Source organism: Meles meles, unplaced genomic scaffold, assembly GCF_922984935.1.
Source record: "Meles meles unplaced genomic scaffold, mMelMel3.1 paternal haplotype, whole genome shotgun sequence".
Classification (NCBI taxonomy): domain Eukaryota; kingdom Metazoa; phylum Chordata; class Mammalia; order Carnivora; family Mustelidae; genus Meles; species Meles meles.
Window position 1 is genome coordinate 576,799 of NW_025721131.1, and position 15,780 is coordinate 592,578.

A 15,780-nucleotide genomic window follows, 5' to 3' on the forward strand; every position below is an offset into this window, starting at 1 on the left:
CTAACACCAAAGAAATACTGAGAGAAAATGTACCTTCTAGAATGGGACTGTACTGAGGTTTAAATTTGTTAGAGCATCTATTGCTAACCAATACAGTTTTCCTTCTCAGTGTTCTCAGCAAAAAGTTAATTATCCCATCCTGGTGGATTTCTACCTTTCTGAAAGGAAATATGTCAACACCTGGATTGCTTGATGAATAAGGTAAAAAGATAGTTAAAACTATTAGGCCATGGGGCACCTGGGTGGCTCAGTGGGTTAAAGCCTCTGCCTTTCACTCAGGTCATGATCCCAGGGTCCTGGGATTGAGCCCCGCATCGGGCTCTCTGCTTGGCGGGGAGCCTGCTTCCTCCTCTCTCTCTCTCTGCCTGCCTCTCTCGCTACTTGTGATCTCTGTCAAATAAATAAATAAAATCTTTAAAAAAAAACCAAAAAACTATTAGGCCATAAGAAATAAAGGCCATAACATGATAATTTTATGCTAGGTAGCATAATATCTTACACACAGAATGAAGGAAAGAGTCAGTAAGGAAAGGAATAAACAAATAGTTCATACATAGATTTTCCCTTCTTTGCTCTACTGGGAAGACATAGTTCCTGGAAGTATGTAGCCTAAATGAGAAAGGAATCACCAGATTTCTGAAGGTCTATGATTGTATGTAAAACCTCTCGACAATCCACCTACTTGAGCTTCAGTAGACTGCAGGACAAAACACAACATATTCCCTTCTTGACTCACATATACATTTGGGCTTGGGGTTAGAAGAAAGGAAAGAGAAGCATCCAAGAGGAAAGTCCTCTAACTCAACATCTTTTCATTTTTACTTATAATTTTTGGATGATGTGTTTTAGCACACTAGACGATATGTGGTGTGTTTTCACAGTGCTAAAGAATCAAGAACAAAATCACCTACAATTTATCACTATTATCATCTATTTACTAACAATATAATTACTCCTTTCTTCATTCACTGAGCAAATATTTATCAAGCACCTACATGTGATGGGCACTCCAGGTATCCTGTTCCTATAGTACTTCTATTTTGATGGGGGGCCAGAATCAATATGGGAAGTAAAGAGAGAAATAATAAATAAACAAATAAAATAGCATGATAATTTAGAGAGTGATAAGTTCATGAAGATAATTTCAAAAATTAAAAACACAGTTTATGGTAATAGGATAAGATTCTCAAAGAGTGTCACTGAAGACATAAGTCATGAATACTGCGACTCTTGTCATCTCATTCACTGCTGTCCCTCCAGCACCTAGAAAACTCCCTGGTATATACTAGGAATTAATAAATCATAGTTGAATGAGAATTGCAAGAGCAAAGATCCTAAATGCAGAGTCATCCCAGAGTGTTTAAGGAAGAGACAGAAAACCATAGGGGCCACAGTGTAATGAGCTGGGTACAACATTATTTGCCAACTCACAGAGGAAGTCAGGGGCCCTATTATGTGGGGCCTTATGGGCCATGGTAAGAGATCTGGACCATAGTAAGGAAGAGGTTCCAGACTTTTCTTTGAGTGTAATGGGATGCCAGTAGATGATTATAAGCAGGAGAATTCTTTGCACTTACATTTGTTTTAAAAGGTCTCCAGCTGTTTCCTGGAGGCTGTGTCATAGGGATGGTGGACAAAAGCAGGAGCAAGGAAGGAGAAGTTGTAACTGGGAAGAAGGTGGGGATCTTGGAAGTGACAAAAGTGGTCTGATTAGTGATCTATTTTGGTGGAAGAATTCACAGGGCACCCAGAATGGTGAGGAAAACCTGGGAGAATCTAGTTCAGTTTCATCCCACTCTAACTGGGAAAAAAAAAAAAAAAAGAACATTGAAGTAGCTTAGTCAAATACCTATGTTTATTCATAATTCCCTCTTTCTCCTCTCCCACATTTTGCATTAGAAATTCTTCAAGCTTTACTTCTCAGTCCCATTATCACTGCATTCTTCTTTGTTACTGATCTTCTCAGGAAACTGGTGCTCTCTTGAAATGATTCCCACGATTGTATACACTGAGCTTTACACATATATTTTCAACCTCTTGCTGGGTGTTCCCCTGTGGATGTCTTATAACGATCCTGACAAAAACCCTTTATCTTCTCCCACCCTGCTCCTTCTCCTGAATAATCATCCCTGTCAACCAGACAGAAATCTCACAGTAACCTGATCTTGCTCTTCACTCCTCATCTCCCACATCCAACAGTTTTCAGTTTTCTTCCCTTCTGCCCTGTCAGAGTTCTACTCATTCTACAATGCCTTACATGAGGCCCTTTCCCTCATAATGCAGCCCCAAATACTCCAATTAGAACTTGCCACGGGGCACCTGGGTGGCTCAGTGGGTTAAGCCGCTGCCTTCGGCTCAGGTCATGATCTCAGGGTCCTGGGATTGAGTCCCACATCGGGCTCCCTGCTCAGCAGGGAGACTGCTTCCCTCTCTCTCTCTTTGCCTGCCTCTCTGTCTACTTGTGATCTCTATCAAATAAATAAATAAAATCTATAAAAAAAATTAAAAAGAACTTGCCATGTCTTCCTCCACTATCCCAGGTAAATACTTACCCGTATTTCTAATTTTTGCCTGTTCGTAGCCATTCACATTAAAATTAGCAAATATATCACCATAAACCCATACTCCACAAAATTCCCAGAACTGCAGTTCTATATATATTAGGTACTTGAAATGTTAAAAATACATAAGCATCCTATAATGTAGACATTTACTATAAGCCAGATTGATTAACAGAATCAAGATGCTTCCAACTGGTGACCAAAGAGAATAACTTAGTAATTAACAAAATAATTACCATGGTGGGTGATTCCATTTTCTAATAATGCTTGTCCAAAGTGTACATCTTCCTCAGGCCTGTGAATCTCTCCAATTTCCAAGAGCCATGACACAAATTCACTGCAATAGAAATCCAGTGAAATAGTTAAAGAGTTTTCCCACACCTTCCTCCCCAAGAAGTCTATTTCTACCATGCTTTCATCAAGCAGCATTGGAAGGAGCCTCAGATATAAAGAAATATTTGCAGTGCATTTAAGCTTACATTTTTTCACATATGCAAAGCCCCAAATTATTTAAATTTTACTCTATCCTAGAAAACTCATGTCCATTCATTCATGCTTACCTAAACCCTATTATATAACACCTATTCAACTTACTGAGACCTCTAATAAACACAAAGGGATATTTTTAGAGTAGTTTTTTTTTAAAGATTTTATTTATTTCTTTGACAGAGAGAAATCACAAGAGAGGCAGGCAGAGAGAGAGGAAGGGAAGCAGTCTCTCTGCTGAGCAGAGAGCCCGATGTGGGACTCGATCCCAGGATCATGACCTGAGCTGAAGGCAGCGGCTTAACACACTGAGCCACCCAGGCGCCCTGAGAGTAGTTTTAACTGTAAAGAGAATACAACAAGATCCTAAAGATAGCAAACAGACAAAATAAACAGAATAATAATGACTGAATATAAGAGATAGACTGGAATATGGCTTTCTAGGCACAGAAAACCAGTGTGTTTGAACTCTAAGAAGGCAAACCCCAAAAAACTGCACACCCCATATGGTAGAAGGAATTCTAAACGTGTTCTCTTACCCCACTATCAAGAATCCCATCCCTTGGTTTTGTAACCAAATCTTAATCTGGGTAGTGGTATGGATGAATTTTGTATAGGAAACTAAAATTCCAAGTCAGTTGACCTCAAAAGATGTATATTATTCAAGTGAGCTTGACCCAGTCAGTTGAGCACTTTGAAGCAGAGAGTTTTCTCAGGCTGGTGGCACAAGAGTAAGAGACAAATTAAAAGCACAAGAAAGATTCAGTGAGCCACTGCTCACTGCTGCCTTAGAAGATAGAGGGGCCATGTACCAAGGAACACAGGCAGCTTCTGAGAGTGGTCCTGGCCAACAGCCAGCACAGAAGTAGGACTTATTCTTACAATCACGGGGGACTGAATTCTGTCAACAACCTGAATGTGCTTGCAAGTGAATTTTTCTTCAGACCCTTAAGATAAGGCCCAGCCGCAGTTCAGCACTCGATGTTGACCTTGATTTCGACCTTGTGAGACCCTAAGCAGACAGCCCAGCATTGCTACCCCTCAACTTCTTTCTGACGTATAGAATTATGAGCTATACGGGAGACAAACCATAAATGACTCTTAATCTTACAAAACAAACTGGGGGTTGCTGGGGGGAGGTGGGATTGGGAGAGGGGGAGGGGGCTATGGACACTGGGGAGGGTATGTGCTATTGTGAGTGCTGTGAAGTGTGTAAACCTGGCGATTCACAGACCTGTACCCCTGGGGATAAAAATACATTATATGTTTATTAAAAAAAAATTTTTTGGAAGGGGAGGCGAACCATAAGAGACTATGGACTCTGAAAAACAACCTGAGGGTTTTGAAGGGTCAGGGGTGGGAGGTTGGGGGAACAGGTGGTGGGTAATGGGGAGGGCACGTTTTGCATGGAGCACTGGGTGTTGTGCAAAAACAATGAATACTGTTACGCTGAAAAAATAAATAAAATGGAAAAAAAAAAGAATTATGAGCTAATGAATAGGTGTTGTTTCAAGGCACTAGGTGTGTTGTTATTTATTTATTCTGCAGCAATATAAAATTAGTACACACCAATAGTTTTACTATACTGTTTTCAAATTTTGAAGTTATTTAGTGGGGCACATGGGTGGCTCAGTTGGTTGTTTTGGCTCAGGTCATGATCTCGGGGTCCTGGGATCAGTCACACCTCCTGCTCTCTGCTCAGCAAGGAGTCTGTTGCTCCCACTCCCTCTGCCCCTCCGATGCTTGTGCTCTCTCTCTCCTCTCAGATAATAAATAAAACCTTTAAAAATACATAAACAAATAAATAATACGTTTTTTGTTTTTTTTAATAAATACGGTTTTTAATAAATTCATTCTTGAATTTAAATGTCATCTGGGGGGTGGGGGTGGAGGGACCTGGGTGGCCTAGTCGCTTAAGCATCTGCCTTTGGCTCAGGTCATGTTCCTGGAGTCTGGGAATCGAGCCCCACATTGGGTTCCCTGCTCACTGAGACATCTGTTTCTCCCTTTGACCCTCCCGCCTGTTGTGCTCTCTCTCTCTGATTCTCCCTCTCTCTCAAATAAATAAATAAAATCTTAAAAAAAGGAATATTCCAGCACAAAACCACCCATCAGAACTGTCTACCACATCCATCTGCTGTGGCTGTGAAAGGCCAGGGAGGATGAACAAACCACATCTTTTACCATTTTGGCGTGTGGGGTGGAGCCCTACATCACAGATAAGTAGGATGATATTTTATAACACAGGAAAGCACCAGCTTGGTACTGTTTTTTGGGCCATGTGGTATCAGTAAAAGAACACTAAATAGAGAAACATTTTATAATAAAATATTTTATTGTGCTCATGTTATAAAAATATAACATTTGAATTTTACATAAAGTAATGGATACATTTTAGAATGGTTTCAACTTTGCACAGAGGTCAGAGAAGCCAAGCTATACAAGGTGTCAGGAAATTACTTTTCCATTTACTTCAAAACCAAAGGCAACACCTATGGCTAAAGTCAAATAACCGAGGGGCATGGAATTCTAAAAATGGATATCTAGTCTAAAAAGTACATTTTAAGGCAGAAGAAGTTGTTAAAGCCATCCAAAAGAAAGAAAATTTTTAAAAGAAGTAAAACTTCAGTTTTTTCTTCAATAGCACAAAAATAATAATACCAATTCCAGGGATGTCTGGGTAGCTCTGTCAGTTAAGCATCTCCCTTTGGCTCAGGTCATGATCTCAGGGTCCTGGTATCAAGCACCAAATCGGGCTCTACACTCAGCATGGAGTCTGCTTGTCCCTTTCCCTCTGCTCCCCCCACCTCGCAAATAATTAAGTAAAATCTTGGGGAAAAAAAAGCGTATCAACTCCACAGTGCCGTCACAGGATTAAATGAGCTGATGTATGTCAGGAGCTCAGCACAGTGTATGGCACATTTTGAGCACTTATGAAACGTCAGTGGTTGACAAATGGGTTGAGCTGGTTGGTATGTAGCGAAAGCATCATTCTCTGTTCTGATGTCAGCAGATTCCTGAATATGCCAAATTAAAATGAGGAAAAGAACACACTGTAAGAACTTCTATTAATTAAGAGCATAGGGGAAGGAAAGAGAAGGGGTAAGAAAGGAAGTTACTGGCTGGCTTTATCATGGGACCTACAGAAATCACAAGATCCCATCAACAATCTGCGAAAGGATCCTGATCCAGTCAAAAACAATCTCAAACTTGGTCTATAATTAGTAACTAGTAACTAAGCTAGTGTGCTGTTATGGAAAAAGCCACAATGAACAAACTAAAATTTACCAAGTCTCTCCTGTGTATCAGGCACTGTGGAGAACGCTCACATATCATTGTAACTAACTAGCACTTTGGCCGTGTAAGATCATGTTAACTTTTTTTTTTAAGTATTATTATTATTTTTATTACCATATAATGTATTATTTGCCCCAGGGGTACAGGTCTGTGAATCATCAGGCTTACACATTTCACAGCGCTCATTAGAGCACAAACCCTCCCCACTGTCCATCACCCAGCCACCCTCTCCACACTCCACCCACGTGTTAACTCTTTAGTTAACAAGACTCCAGCTCCTTTAATTAGGAAAACTTGACCCTGGGTCAGCCTTGGAGCTCTGTTTCCCTGGAACCTGATAGAGGCAGGGCATCTGCTGGGTTACCAGGCAGCATTGATCATGGCCAAAATGACTCCTGATGGCTATATGGAATATGAATACATTCTTGGTGAGAAGCTATAGCTTGAAGTGACTCCTATAAACAGGCATGTTCCTCTGACAACCCCGGAAGTTATGCCCCAGAGGTGGGTTTCTCTCCCACAAGAGCTGTCGGCTGGGGGCCTACCAAGGACAGCAACAGCAGCTTGCTGGCAGCTGAGTGCTCTGTTGTGAGGACCCCAGCCCCTGAAGGAGGGGCCCCATGCTGCCCTGCAGGCCAGGGTTTCCTGGCTTATATTCTTCTACCTGGGTTGGCAGCCGGTGTGGCCTATGGTTATTTTATGGTATCTGCATAACTTATCGAGAAGACATTCTGGTAGGCATTACAGGTAAGCACTATGATCATCTTCAAGTTTAGAGAGGAAAAAGACATTTAAACTTCCCACATCGCTCAACTAGCCAGAGGTAGGACCAGATTTGCATGGAGACAGTCTGACTGCGAAGTGTGGGCTTTGAACTACCACTCCAGTCTGCTTCTACAGAGTTGACATTGGCATTCACTGGTTGTATGAAGGCGGGCCTGGTAAACTCCCTGAGAGCTGGTTTCTGAATCTTTAAAAAATATAAAGATTATAAATGCAGAGTATGCATCTGAGGATTAGAAATATATGGAAACAGCCAACACGGGGCATGGCTTAAGGCAGCCGCCCTTCCCTTTGGTTCTGCACCCTTCACCGGGCAGGGACTCCCACGTGCTGCTGCCGCAGACCCCAGAGGACTGACAGTGGGTCTATGCTCAATACCCAGGCAACCTCTCTGCCTGTTGCTCTGTGCCAGGCCCCTTGCAGGACCCTCTTTTTCAGATTCCTCATCGATGGTCCTTCAACATGAGCCCAGTTGTCAAAGTGCTGATGAATCTCGGGTTTGGACTCTGTGTCTTACATTCTTTGGTTCTCTGACTTGTAGGCCCTGTACTCACATCCTTGCTAGACTTCCTCCCCCTTCAGTGAACCTGCTTCCTGCCAGCCCTGCCTGACCCCAGTGTCTGCTTCCCCCTCAGAACACCATACATCTGAAATGGTTGACGTCAGGGATGGATGGATAGATGTCTAAAATCTTCCATGATTGCAGGCACTAGGTCCATTCCTTCACCTCACTATCATCCAGGAAATGTTGACAGTAAAAAGATATTAAAAAATGCCCAGAGGAATGTTTTTTTTTTTAAGATTTTATTTATCCATTTGACAGACAGAGATGATAAGTACGCAGAGAGAGAGACGGAAGCAGGCTCCCCGCCGAGCAGAGAGCCCGATGCGGGGCTCGATCCCAGGACCCTGAGATCATGACCTGAGCTGAAGGCAGAGGCTTTAACCCACTGAGCCACCCAGATGCCCCGGAATATTTTTTTTATAGAAGAAAAGCAAATCATTGAAGGAAGGGTAGTTGATACATGACATAGTGAAAATATGAAAGAAATCCATGTACCCAGACTATAGACCTTACCTTTCAAGGAAGCATTTAAGGAATGTGGTCAGTTTTCTTTTTCTGTCTTTGGTCAGATTTCCTTGTTTGCACATCATCTTGTAGAGTTTCTCGCCCTGTTCCGAGATCATTACCCAGGTGTCTTGCTCCATTCCTAATTTTAAACCTATCGAGAAGGAAACCAAGGACAGGTAACTGAAAAAGTCTCCTCACTCACTCTTGCCTGCATGAGACCAAAATTTATTGCACATCAAGCATGGGCAGGGGGTTGCAGATACAGAGCTCTCTACCACAGGGCACCTGGGTAGCTCAGTCAGTTAAGTGCCTGCCTTCGGCTCAGGTCATGGTCTCAGTGTCCTGGGATGGAGTCCTGAATCGAGCTCCCTGCTTAGCAGGGAGTCTGCTTCTCTCTCTCCCTCTGCCCCTCCCCATGTGCATTAGTTCTCTCTCTCTCTCTCACACACACATAAATAAATAAAACCATAAAAAAAAACCCTGAATTTGGAGCATAGGGGAAAGAAAGAGAAGGGGTCAAAAGGAAGTTAATGGGTGGCTTTATCATGGGACCTACATAAATCACAAGATTTGTGTGATTTTTATTTTCAGTCTTCTAACTACAAAATTTTTTACTAGAATTTTTATTTTTTACAATGGAGGAGGAATTACCATTTGTCAGTAACAGAATAATTTTTATTAAGAATAGAGCCTGTTAACATAAACAAATTAACAGAACATGCTTGTCTGCTTGCTTTGCTTTCTTCGTTTTTTCCTTCCTTCTTTCCCTCCTTCCTTTTTCACTTCAGATTTATCTATACGCATAGCTATTCTGAAAAAATAAAGGTTCAACTTGATGAAACATTTATTTTACCTTTGAAATGATTTGCTAAGCTATCTGAATTGACTGCTAAATTCAACAAAACTTAAAGAATTCTGATAGATTCCTGTCTCACGTTGAGGTCTTTTATCCATTTCGAGTTTATCTTTGTGAATGGTGTAAGAGAATGGTCGAGTTTCATTCTTCTACATATTGCTGTCCAGTTTTCCCAGCACCATTTATTGAAGAGACTGTCTTTTTTCCATTGAATATTTTTTCCTGTTTTGTCAAAGATTATTTGACCATAGAGTTGAGGGTCCATATCTGGGCTCTCCACTCTGTTCCACTGCTCTATGTGTCTGTTTTTATGCCAGTACCACGCTGTCTTGGTGAGCACAGCTTTGTAGTAAAGCTTGAAATCGGGTAACGTGATGCCGCCAGTTTTGTTTTTGTTTTTCAACATTTCCTTAGCAATTCGGGGTCTCTTCTGACTCCATACAAATTTTAGGATTATTTGCTCCAGCTCTTTGAAAAATATCGGTGGAATTTTGATTGGAATGGCATTGAAAGTATAAGCAAAATTTAATTTAAAAAACAACGAGTTTAATACCTTTAAATGGTCTAAAATATTTATATTGAAAATGACAGCTGAAATATTTCCTTAACAAAATCAATTCACACTAAAGAACACCTTAAAGAGCTCCTCCTTGTGCCCAAAACCAGGGCAGCAGTGGCTGTCTAGGCAGCTCCAGACCGCCAGAGAGGTTCCGAGCAGAGATCGTGCACTGAGATTTTCCCGCTGTCCCGGGCTGGGAATGTCTGGTTTTTCCGGATGCCAGAGCTCCAGGCTAGCGCCTATGAGCACCTATCCCAAGGGAGGGTGTGGGACTCGAGCGTTTCAGGATTGCCGTCTGGCCAGGCTCCCAGCCCCTCACGGGAGCCAGACCCCACTCGTTCTCAGGCGCGCTGGCATTCAGGCGCACTGGCGGCTCAGGGATGGAGACCTGATTTCTCCTCCACACTCTCCCTGGCTCCGCGCCAGGGGAGGCTGTCCTGGGTCCGGGAACTTAGGTCCCTGACCCTAACCGCCCAGGTTCCCACTATTACCCCCCCCCCACCGCGATCCTTTGCTGTTTGTTTTTTGAGTGCTTTCAACCAGACTCCAAGTTAATGCTGGTCCCCAGACGCAGAGCACTCTCGTGTTGGGGTGTTACTTTCCAATGGGTCACCTCTGGTGGCTCCCTCCCCCTTTTGTTTATCTTCCGATATCAGTCCGATGCTCCCAGTCTGCTTTACCTGCCACTGGCGTCTTCTGCTCCAGTAGAGATCCAGACGTGTATAATTCTGATCTCAGGCTGATTTCATGGGTGGTCGGAGTTCTTTGGTAGGTAATCAGCTCACTTTAGGGTACAGGTTGAAATGGCACCTCCTCCTACTTCCCCGCCATCTTGACCCTGTCCCTCCTGGAAGCTTTTTATCTCTCCTTCTATTTTCAATGATAGCTTAGCTGGATAGAGTATTCTTGGCTGCATGTTTTTCTCATTTACTGTTCTGAATATATCACGCCAGCTCTTTCTGGCCTGCCAGGTCTCTGGGGATAAGTCGGCTGCCAATCTAATATTTTTACCATTGTATGTTACAGATCAAAGATGAACTTAAACAATTCGTGGAAACCAATGAGAATGAAGACACCTCGGTCCAAAACCTATGGGATACAGCAAAGGCGGTTCTAAGGGGGAAATACATAGCCATCCAAGCCTCCCTCAAAAACATTGAAAAATCCAGAATACACCAGCTGTCTCTATACCTTAAAGAACTGGAGAACCAACAACAAATCAAACCAACTCCACATGCAAGAAGGGAAATAATCAAGATTAGAGCAGAGATCAATGAGGTAGAAACGAGAGATACAGTAGAACATATCAATGAAAATGGAAGCTGGTTTTTTGAAAGAATCAATAAGATCGATAAACCAATGGCCACACTAATCCAAAAGAAAAGAGAGAAAGCCCAAATTAATAAAATTATGAATGAAAAAGGAGAGATCACAACTAACACCAAGGAAATAGAAACAATCATCAGAAATTATTACCAACAGGTATATGCCAATAAGCTAAGCAACCTAGATGAAATGGATGCATTCCTGGAAAGCTACAAACTCCCAAAACTGAACCAGGAAGAAATTGACAACCTGAATAGACAGATATCTAGTAATGAGATTGAAGCAGTGATCAAAAACCTCCCAAAAAACAAGAGCCCAGGACCTGACGGATTCCCTGGGGAATTCTACCAAACTTTCAAAGAAGAAATAACACCAATTCTCCTGAAGCTGTTCCAAAAAATTGAAGCAGAAGGAAAACTTCCAGACTCTTTTTATGAAGCCAGCATTACCCTGATCCCCAAACCAGGCAAAGACCCTACCAAAAAGGAGAATTTCAGACCAATATCACTGATGAATATGGATGCAAAGATTCTCAACACGATCCTAGCAAACAGGATCCAGCAGCACATTCAAAAGATTATCCACCATGACCAGGTGGGATTCATCCCTGGGTTGCAAGGTTGGTTCAACATTCGCAAATCAATCAGTGTGATAGAACACATCAATAAGAGAAGAGAGAAGAACCACATGGTCCTCTCAATTGATGCAGAAAAAGCATTTGACAAAATCCAGCATCCATTCCTGATGAAAACGCTTCAAAGTATAGGGATAGAGGGAACATTCCTGAACTTCATAAAATCTATCTATGAAAGACCCACAGCAAATATCATCCTCAATGGGAAAAAGCTCGCAGCCTTCCCGTTGAGATCAGGAACACGACAAGGATGCCCACTCTCACCACTCTTGTTCAACATAGTATTAGAAGTTCTAGCAACGGCAATCAGACAACAAAGAGAAATAAAAGGTATCCAAATTGGCAAGGAAGAAGTCAAACTCCCTCTCTTCGCAGATGACATGATTCTTTATATGGAAAACCCCAAAGACTCCACCCCCAAACTACTAGAACTCATACAGCAATTCAGTAACATGGCAGGATACAAAGTCAATGTACAGAAATCAGTGGCTTTCTTATACACTAACAATGAAAATACAGAAAGGGAAATTAGAGAATCGATTCCATTTACTATAGCACCAAGAACCATAAGATACCTGGGCATAAACCTAACCAAAGAAGTAAAGGACCTGTACTTGAGGAACTACAGAACACTCATGAAAGAAATTGAAGAAGACACAAAAAGATGGAAGACCGTTCCATGCTCTTGGATTGGAAGAAAAAACATTGTTAAAATGTCTATACTGCCTAGAGCATTCTATACTTTTAATGCCATTCCGATCGAAATTCCACCGATATTTTTCAAAGAGCTGGAGCAAATAATCCTAAAATTTGTATGGAGTTAGAAGAGACCCCAAATTGCTAAGGAAATGTTGAAAAACAAAAACAAAACTGGCGGCAACACGTTACCCGATTTCAAGCTTTACTACAAAGCTGTGATCACCAAGACAGCGTGGTACTCGCATAAAAACAGACACATAGACCAGTGGAACAGAGTGGAGAGCCCAGATATGGACCCTCAACTCTATGGTCAAATAATCTTCGACAAAACAGGAAAAAATATTCAATGGAAAAAAGACAGTCTCTTCAATAAATGGTGCTGGGAAAACTGGACAGCGATATGTAGAAGAATGAAACTCGACCATTCTCTTACACCATTCACAAAGATAAACTTGAAATGGATAAAAGACCTCAACGTGAGACAGGAATCTATCAGAATCCTAGAGGAGAACATAGGCAGTAACTTCTTCGATATCAGCCACAGCAACTTCTTTCAAGATATGTCTCCAGGGCGCCTGGGTGGCTCAGTGGGTTAAGCCGCTGCCTTCAGCTCAGGTCATGATCTCAGGGTCCTGGGATCGAGTCCCGCATCGGGCTCTCTGCTCAGTGGAGAGCCTGCTTCCCTTCCTCTCTCTCTGCCTGCCTCTCTTGTGATTTCTATCAAATAAATAAATAAAATCTTAAAAAAAAAAAAAAAAAAAAGATATGTCTCCAAAGGCCAAGGAAACAAAAGCAAAAATGAACTTTTGGGACTTCATCCAGATCAAAAGCTTCTGCACAGCAAAGGAAACAGTCAACAAAACAAAGAGGCAACCCACGGAATGGGAGAAGATATTTGCAAATGACAGTACAGACAAAAGGTTGATATCCAGGATCTACAAAGAACTTCTCAAACTCAACACACAAAAAACAGATAATCATATCAAAAAATGGGCAGAAGATATGAACAGACACTTCTCCAATGAAGACATACAAATGGCTATCAGACACATGAAAAAATGTTCATCATCACTAGCCATCAGGGAGATTCAAATCAAAACAACATTGAGATACCACCTAACACCAGTAAGAATGGCCAAAATTAGCAAGACAGGAAACAACGTGTGCTGGAGAGGATGTGGAGAAAGGGGAACCCTCTTACACTGTTGGTGGGAATGCAAGTTAGTGCAGCCACTTTGGAGAACAGTGTGGAGATTCCTGAAGAAATTAAAAATAGAGCTTCCCTATGACCCTGCAATTGCACTGCTGGGTATTTACCCCAAAGATACAGATGTAGTGAAAAGAAGGGCCATCTGTACCCCAATGTTTATTGCAGCAATGGCTACGGTCGCCAAACTGTGGAAAGAACCAAGATGCCCTTCAATGGATGAATGGATAAGGAAGATGTGGTCCATATACACAATGGAGTATTATGCCTCCATCAGAAAGGACGAATACCCAACTTTTGTAGCAACATGGACGGGACTGGAAGAAATTATGCTGAGCGAAATAAGTCAAGCAGAGAGAGTCAAGTATCATATGGTCTCACTTATTTGTGGAGCATAACAAATAACATGGAGGACATGGGGAGATGGAGAGGAGAGGGAGTTGAGGGAAACTGGAAGGGGAGATGAACCATGAGAGACTATGGACTCTGAAAAACAACCAGAGGGTTATGAAGGGGCGGCGGGGGGGGGTGGGTGGGGGGTGGGCGTGGGGTGGGAGGTTGAGGAACCAGGTTGTGGGTAGTGGGGAGGGCACGTACTGCATGGAGCACTGGGTGTGATGCCAAAACAATGAACACTGTTATGCTGTAAATAAGAAAATAAAAATAAATAAATTAATTTAAAAAAAGAACACCTTAAAAATAAAAAATTTCCATCTTATTCAATTCAAATTTGACCATTGTATTGAAATTTGTGGTTTGCCTAACACCACTACAGATCACATTTTCTAAAGGTTACCATTTTGCCCTCTCTCCAACTACACAAATAAATTAGTTCTTAAGAAAGAATATAAATGAACTGTTGTTACTTTCCGAATGAATGTCTAAGCGTATACTATGAAAATTACCAAGGAAGTTAACTGCAGAAAGTACAACAGCTTTCCTAGGTAGGTCTTAAGTTGGATACTTTTTATGCATCATGTTCAAACTAATATCTCAGAAAGAATCTTCAAAGAATAATTAAATTAGAATTAACCAAAATGAGAGTTGGGTCTAGACAATGGAGGAATAGAAATTTGGAGACAAACTCAATGGCTACCATCTTCCTTCAACATAAGCAGTAATGGATAACATGGATATATTAAAACAAACAAATTTTCACATTTCTACATGTCATATCATTATTGCATTATTTTTTTGTATTCTAAGGTATAACTGATATAATTCAATTTATAAAACATTATAAGTAAGAGTGTAATCAAGTTTATTTTTCAAAAGATTTAAATAGTTACACACTAGCTAAAAGCTTAGTCTCATTCCAAACGCAATTATTTCTTCTGCAAGTTTTGAGCTAAATCATTGTGATCAGTGTCTGATGGTGTCCTTTACTTAGAAAATTATTTTACTTATACCTAGAGTATGCAAAAATACCTAGTATTTTTATAATATATTCAAATAGGCGGGGGAACATTTAAACTTGTCATCAAAAGTTTTAAGCATGGGGGCGCCTGGGGGTTCAGTGGGTTAAAGCCTCTGCCTTCAGCTCAGGTCATGATCCCAGGGTCCTGGGATGGAGCCCCGTGTTAGGCTCTCTGCTCGGCAGGGAGCCTGCTTCCTCCTCTCTCAAACATTCCAGAACTTTGGTATAGTGTGTCTAAGACTGGTCTTTAATCTTTAAATGTAACACGAAGTTAAAATATCCAGGTTTATAGAGGAACATTTATAATAATGAATTATGTGGCTAAATGTGTTTGTAGTTGAATCACTGAACATTCAGGAAAGATTATTTTAACAACAGGATTTTTCATTAAAGAGGAAAGATTCTAAGAAATGATTCAGGATTTCAGAATACCTAGTCACTCAAAAGATTTCAATTAACTTGAACTATTCCATTTGACTCATTGACAAAAGTCTGCCTAATAATTTAATATACTGAAATAATTACTCATTTGTTCCATTTGTTGTACAGACACATCTGACAAAAGTGAAGGCATAAATATTCACCAACTTCAGTGTCCCTCTCCTCCCCACCCTTGCAGTTAGATATCAGCCCTGAAGCAGGAGGAGTAGGCGCAAGGAGGGGTCACAAGGTGCTGTCCCAGTCTGAGTTCCTTCCTTGAAAGAGAATCTATGTTCCTAGGTCATCTGTCTAAAGCCTCATCAGAACTTAGTCCTTCATCCCTACTAAAAGAAACTAATTAAATAGATTAGTTAACCTGATTAGGGTTTGTCGGCCCAGGCCTTCACCATCTTGCACTCCTATGTTCATTATGAAAGTCACCTCTAAATGTCCTTTGCTAATA

General features: G+C 41.3%; 1 protein-coding gene across 1 annotated transcript in view; it reads right to left on the reverse strand.

Annotated features, from left to right (window-relative positions):
* Nucleotides 1–2,427: 2,427 nt before the first annotated feature.
* LOC123936017 (phosphatidylinositol 3,4,5-trisphosphate-dependent Rac exchanger 2 protein-like) overlaps nucleotides 2,428–15,780 on the reverse strand; it is a 45,471-nt gene continuing 32,118 nt past the window's right edge. Inside the window, exons 5-7 of the mRNA XM_045996818.1 lie at nucleotides 8,206–8,350; nucleotides 2,798–2,898; nucleotides 2,428–2,437 (exon numbers count right to left, since the gene is read on the reverse strand). Of these exons, the coding sequence (XP_045852774.1) occupies nucleotides 8,221–8,350 (130 nt within the window). The 3' untranslated portion in view covers nucleotides 2,428–2,437; nucleotides 2,798–2,898; nucleotides 8,206–8,220. The remainder of the gene's footprint in view (nucleotides 2,438–2,797; nucleotides 2,899–8,205; nucleotides 8,351–15,780) is intronic.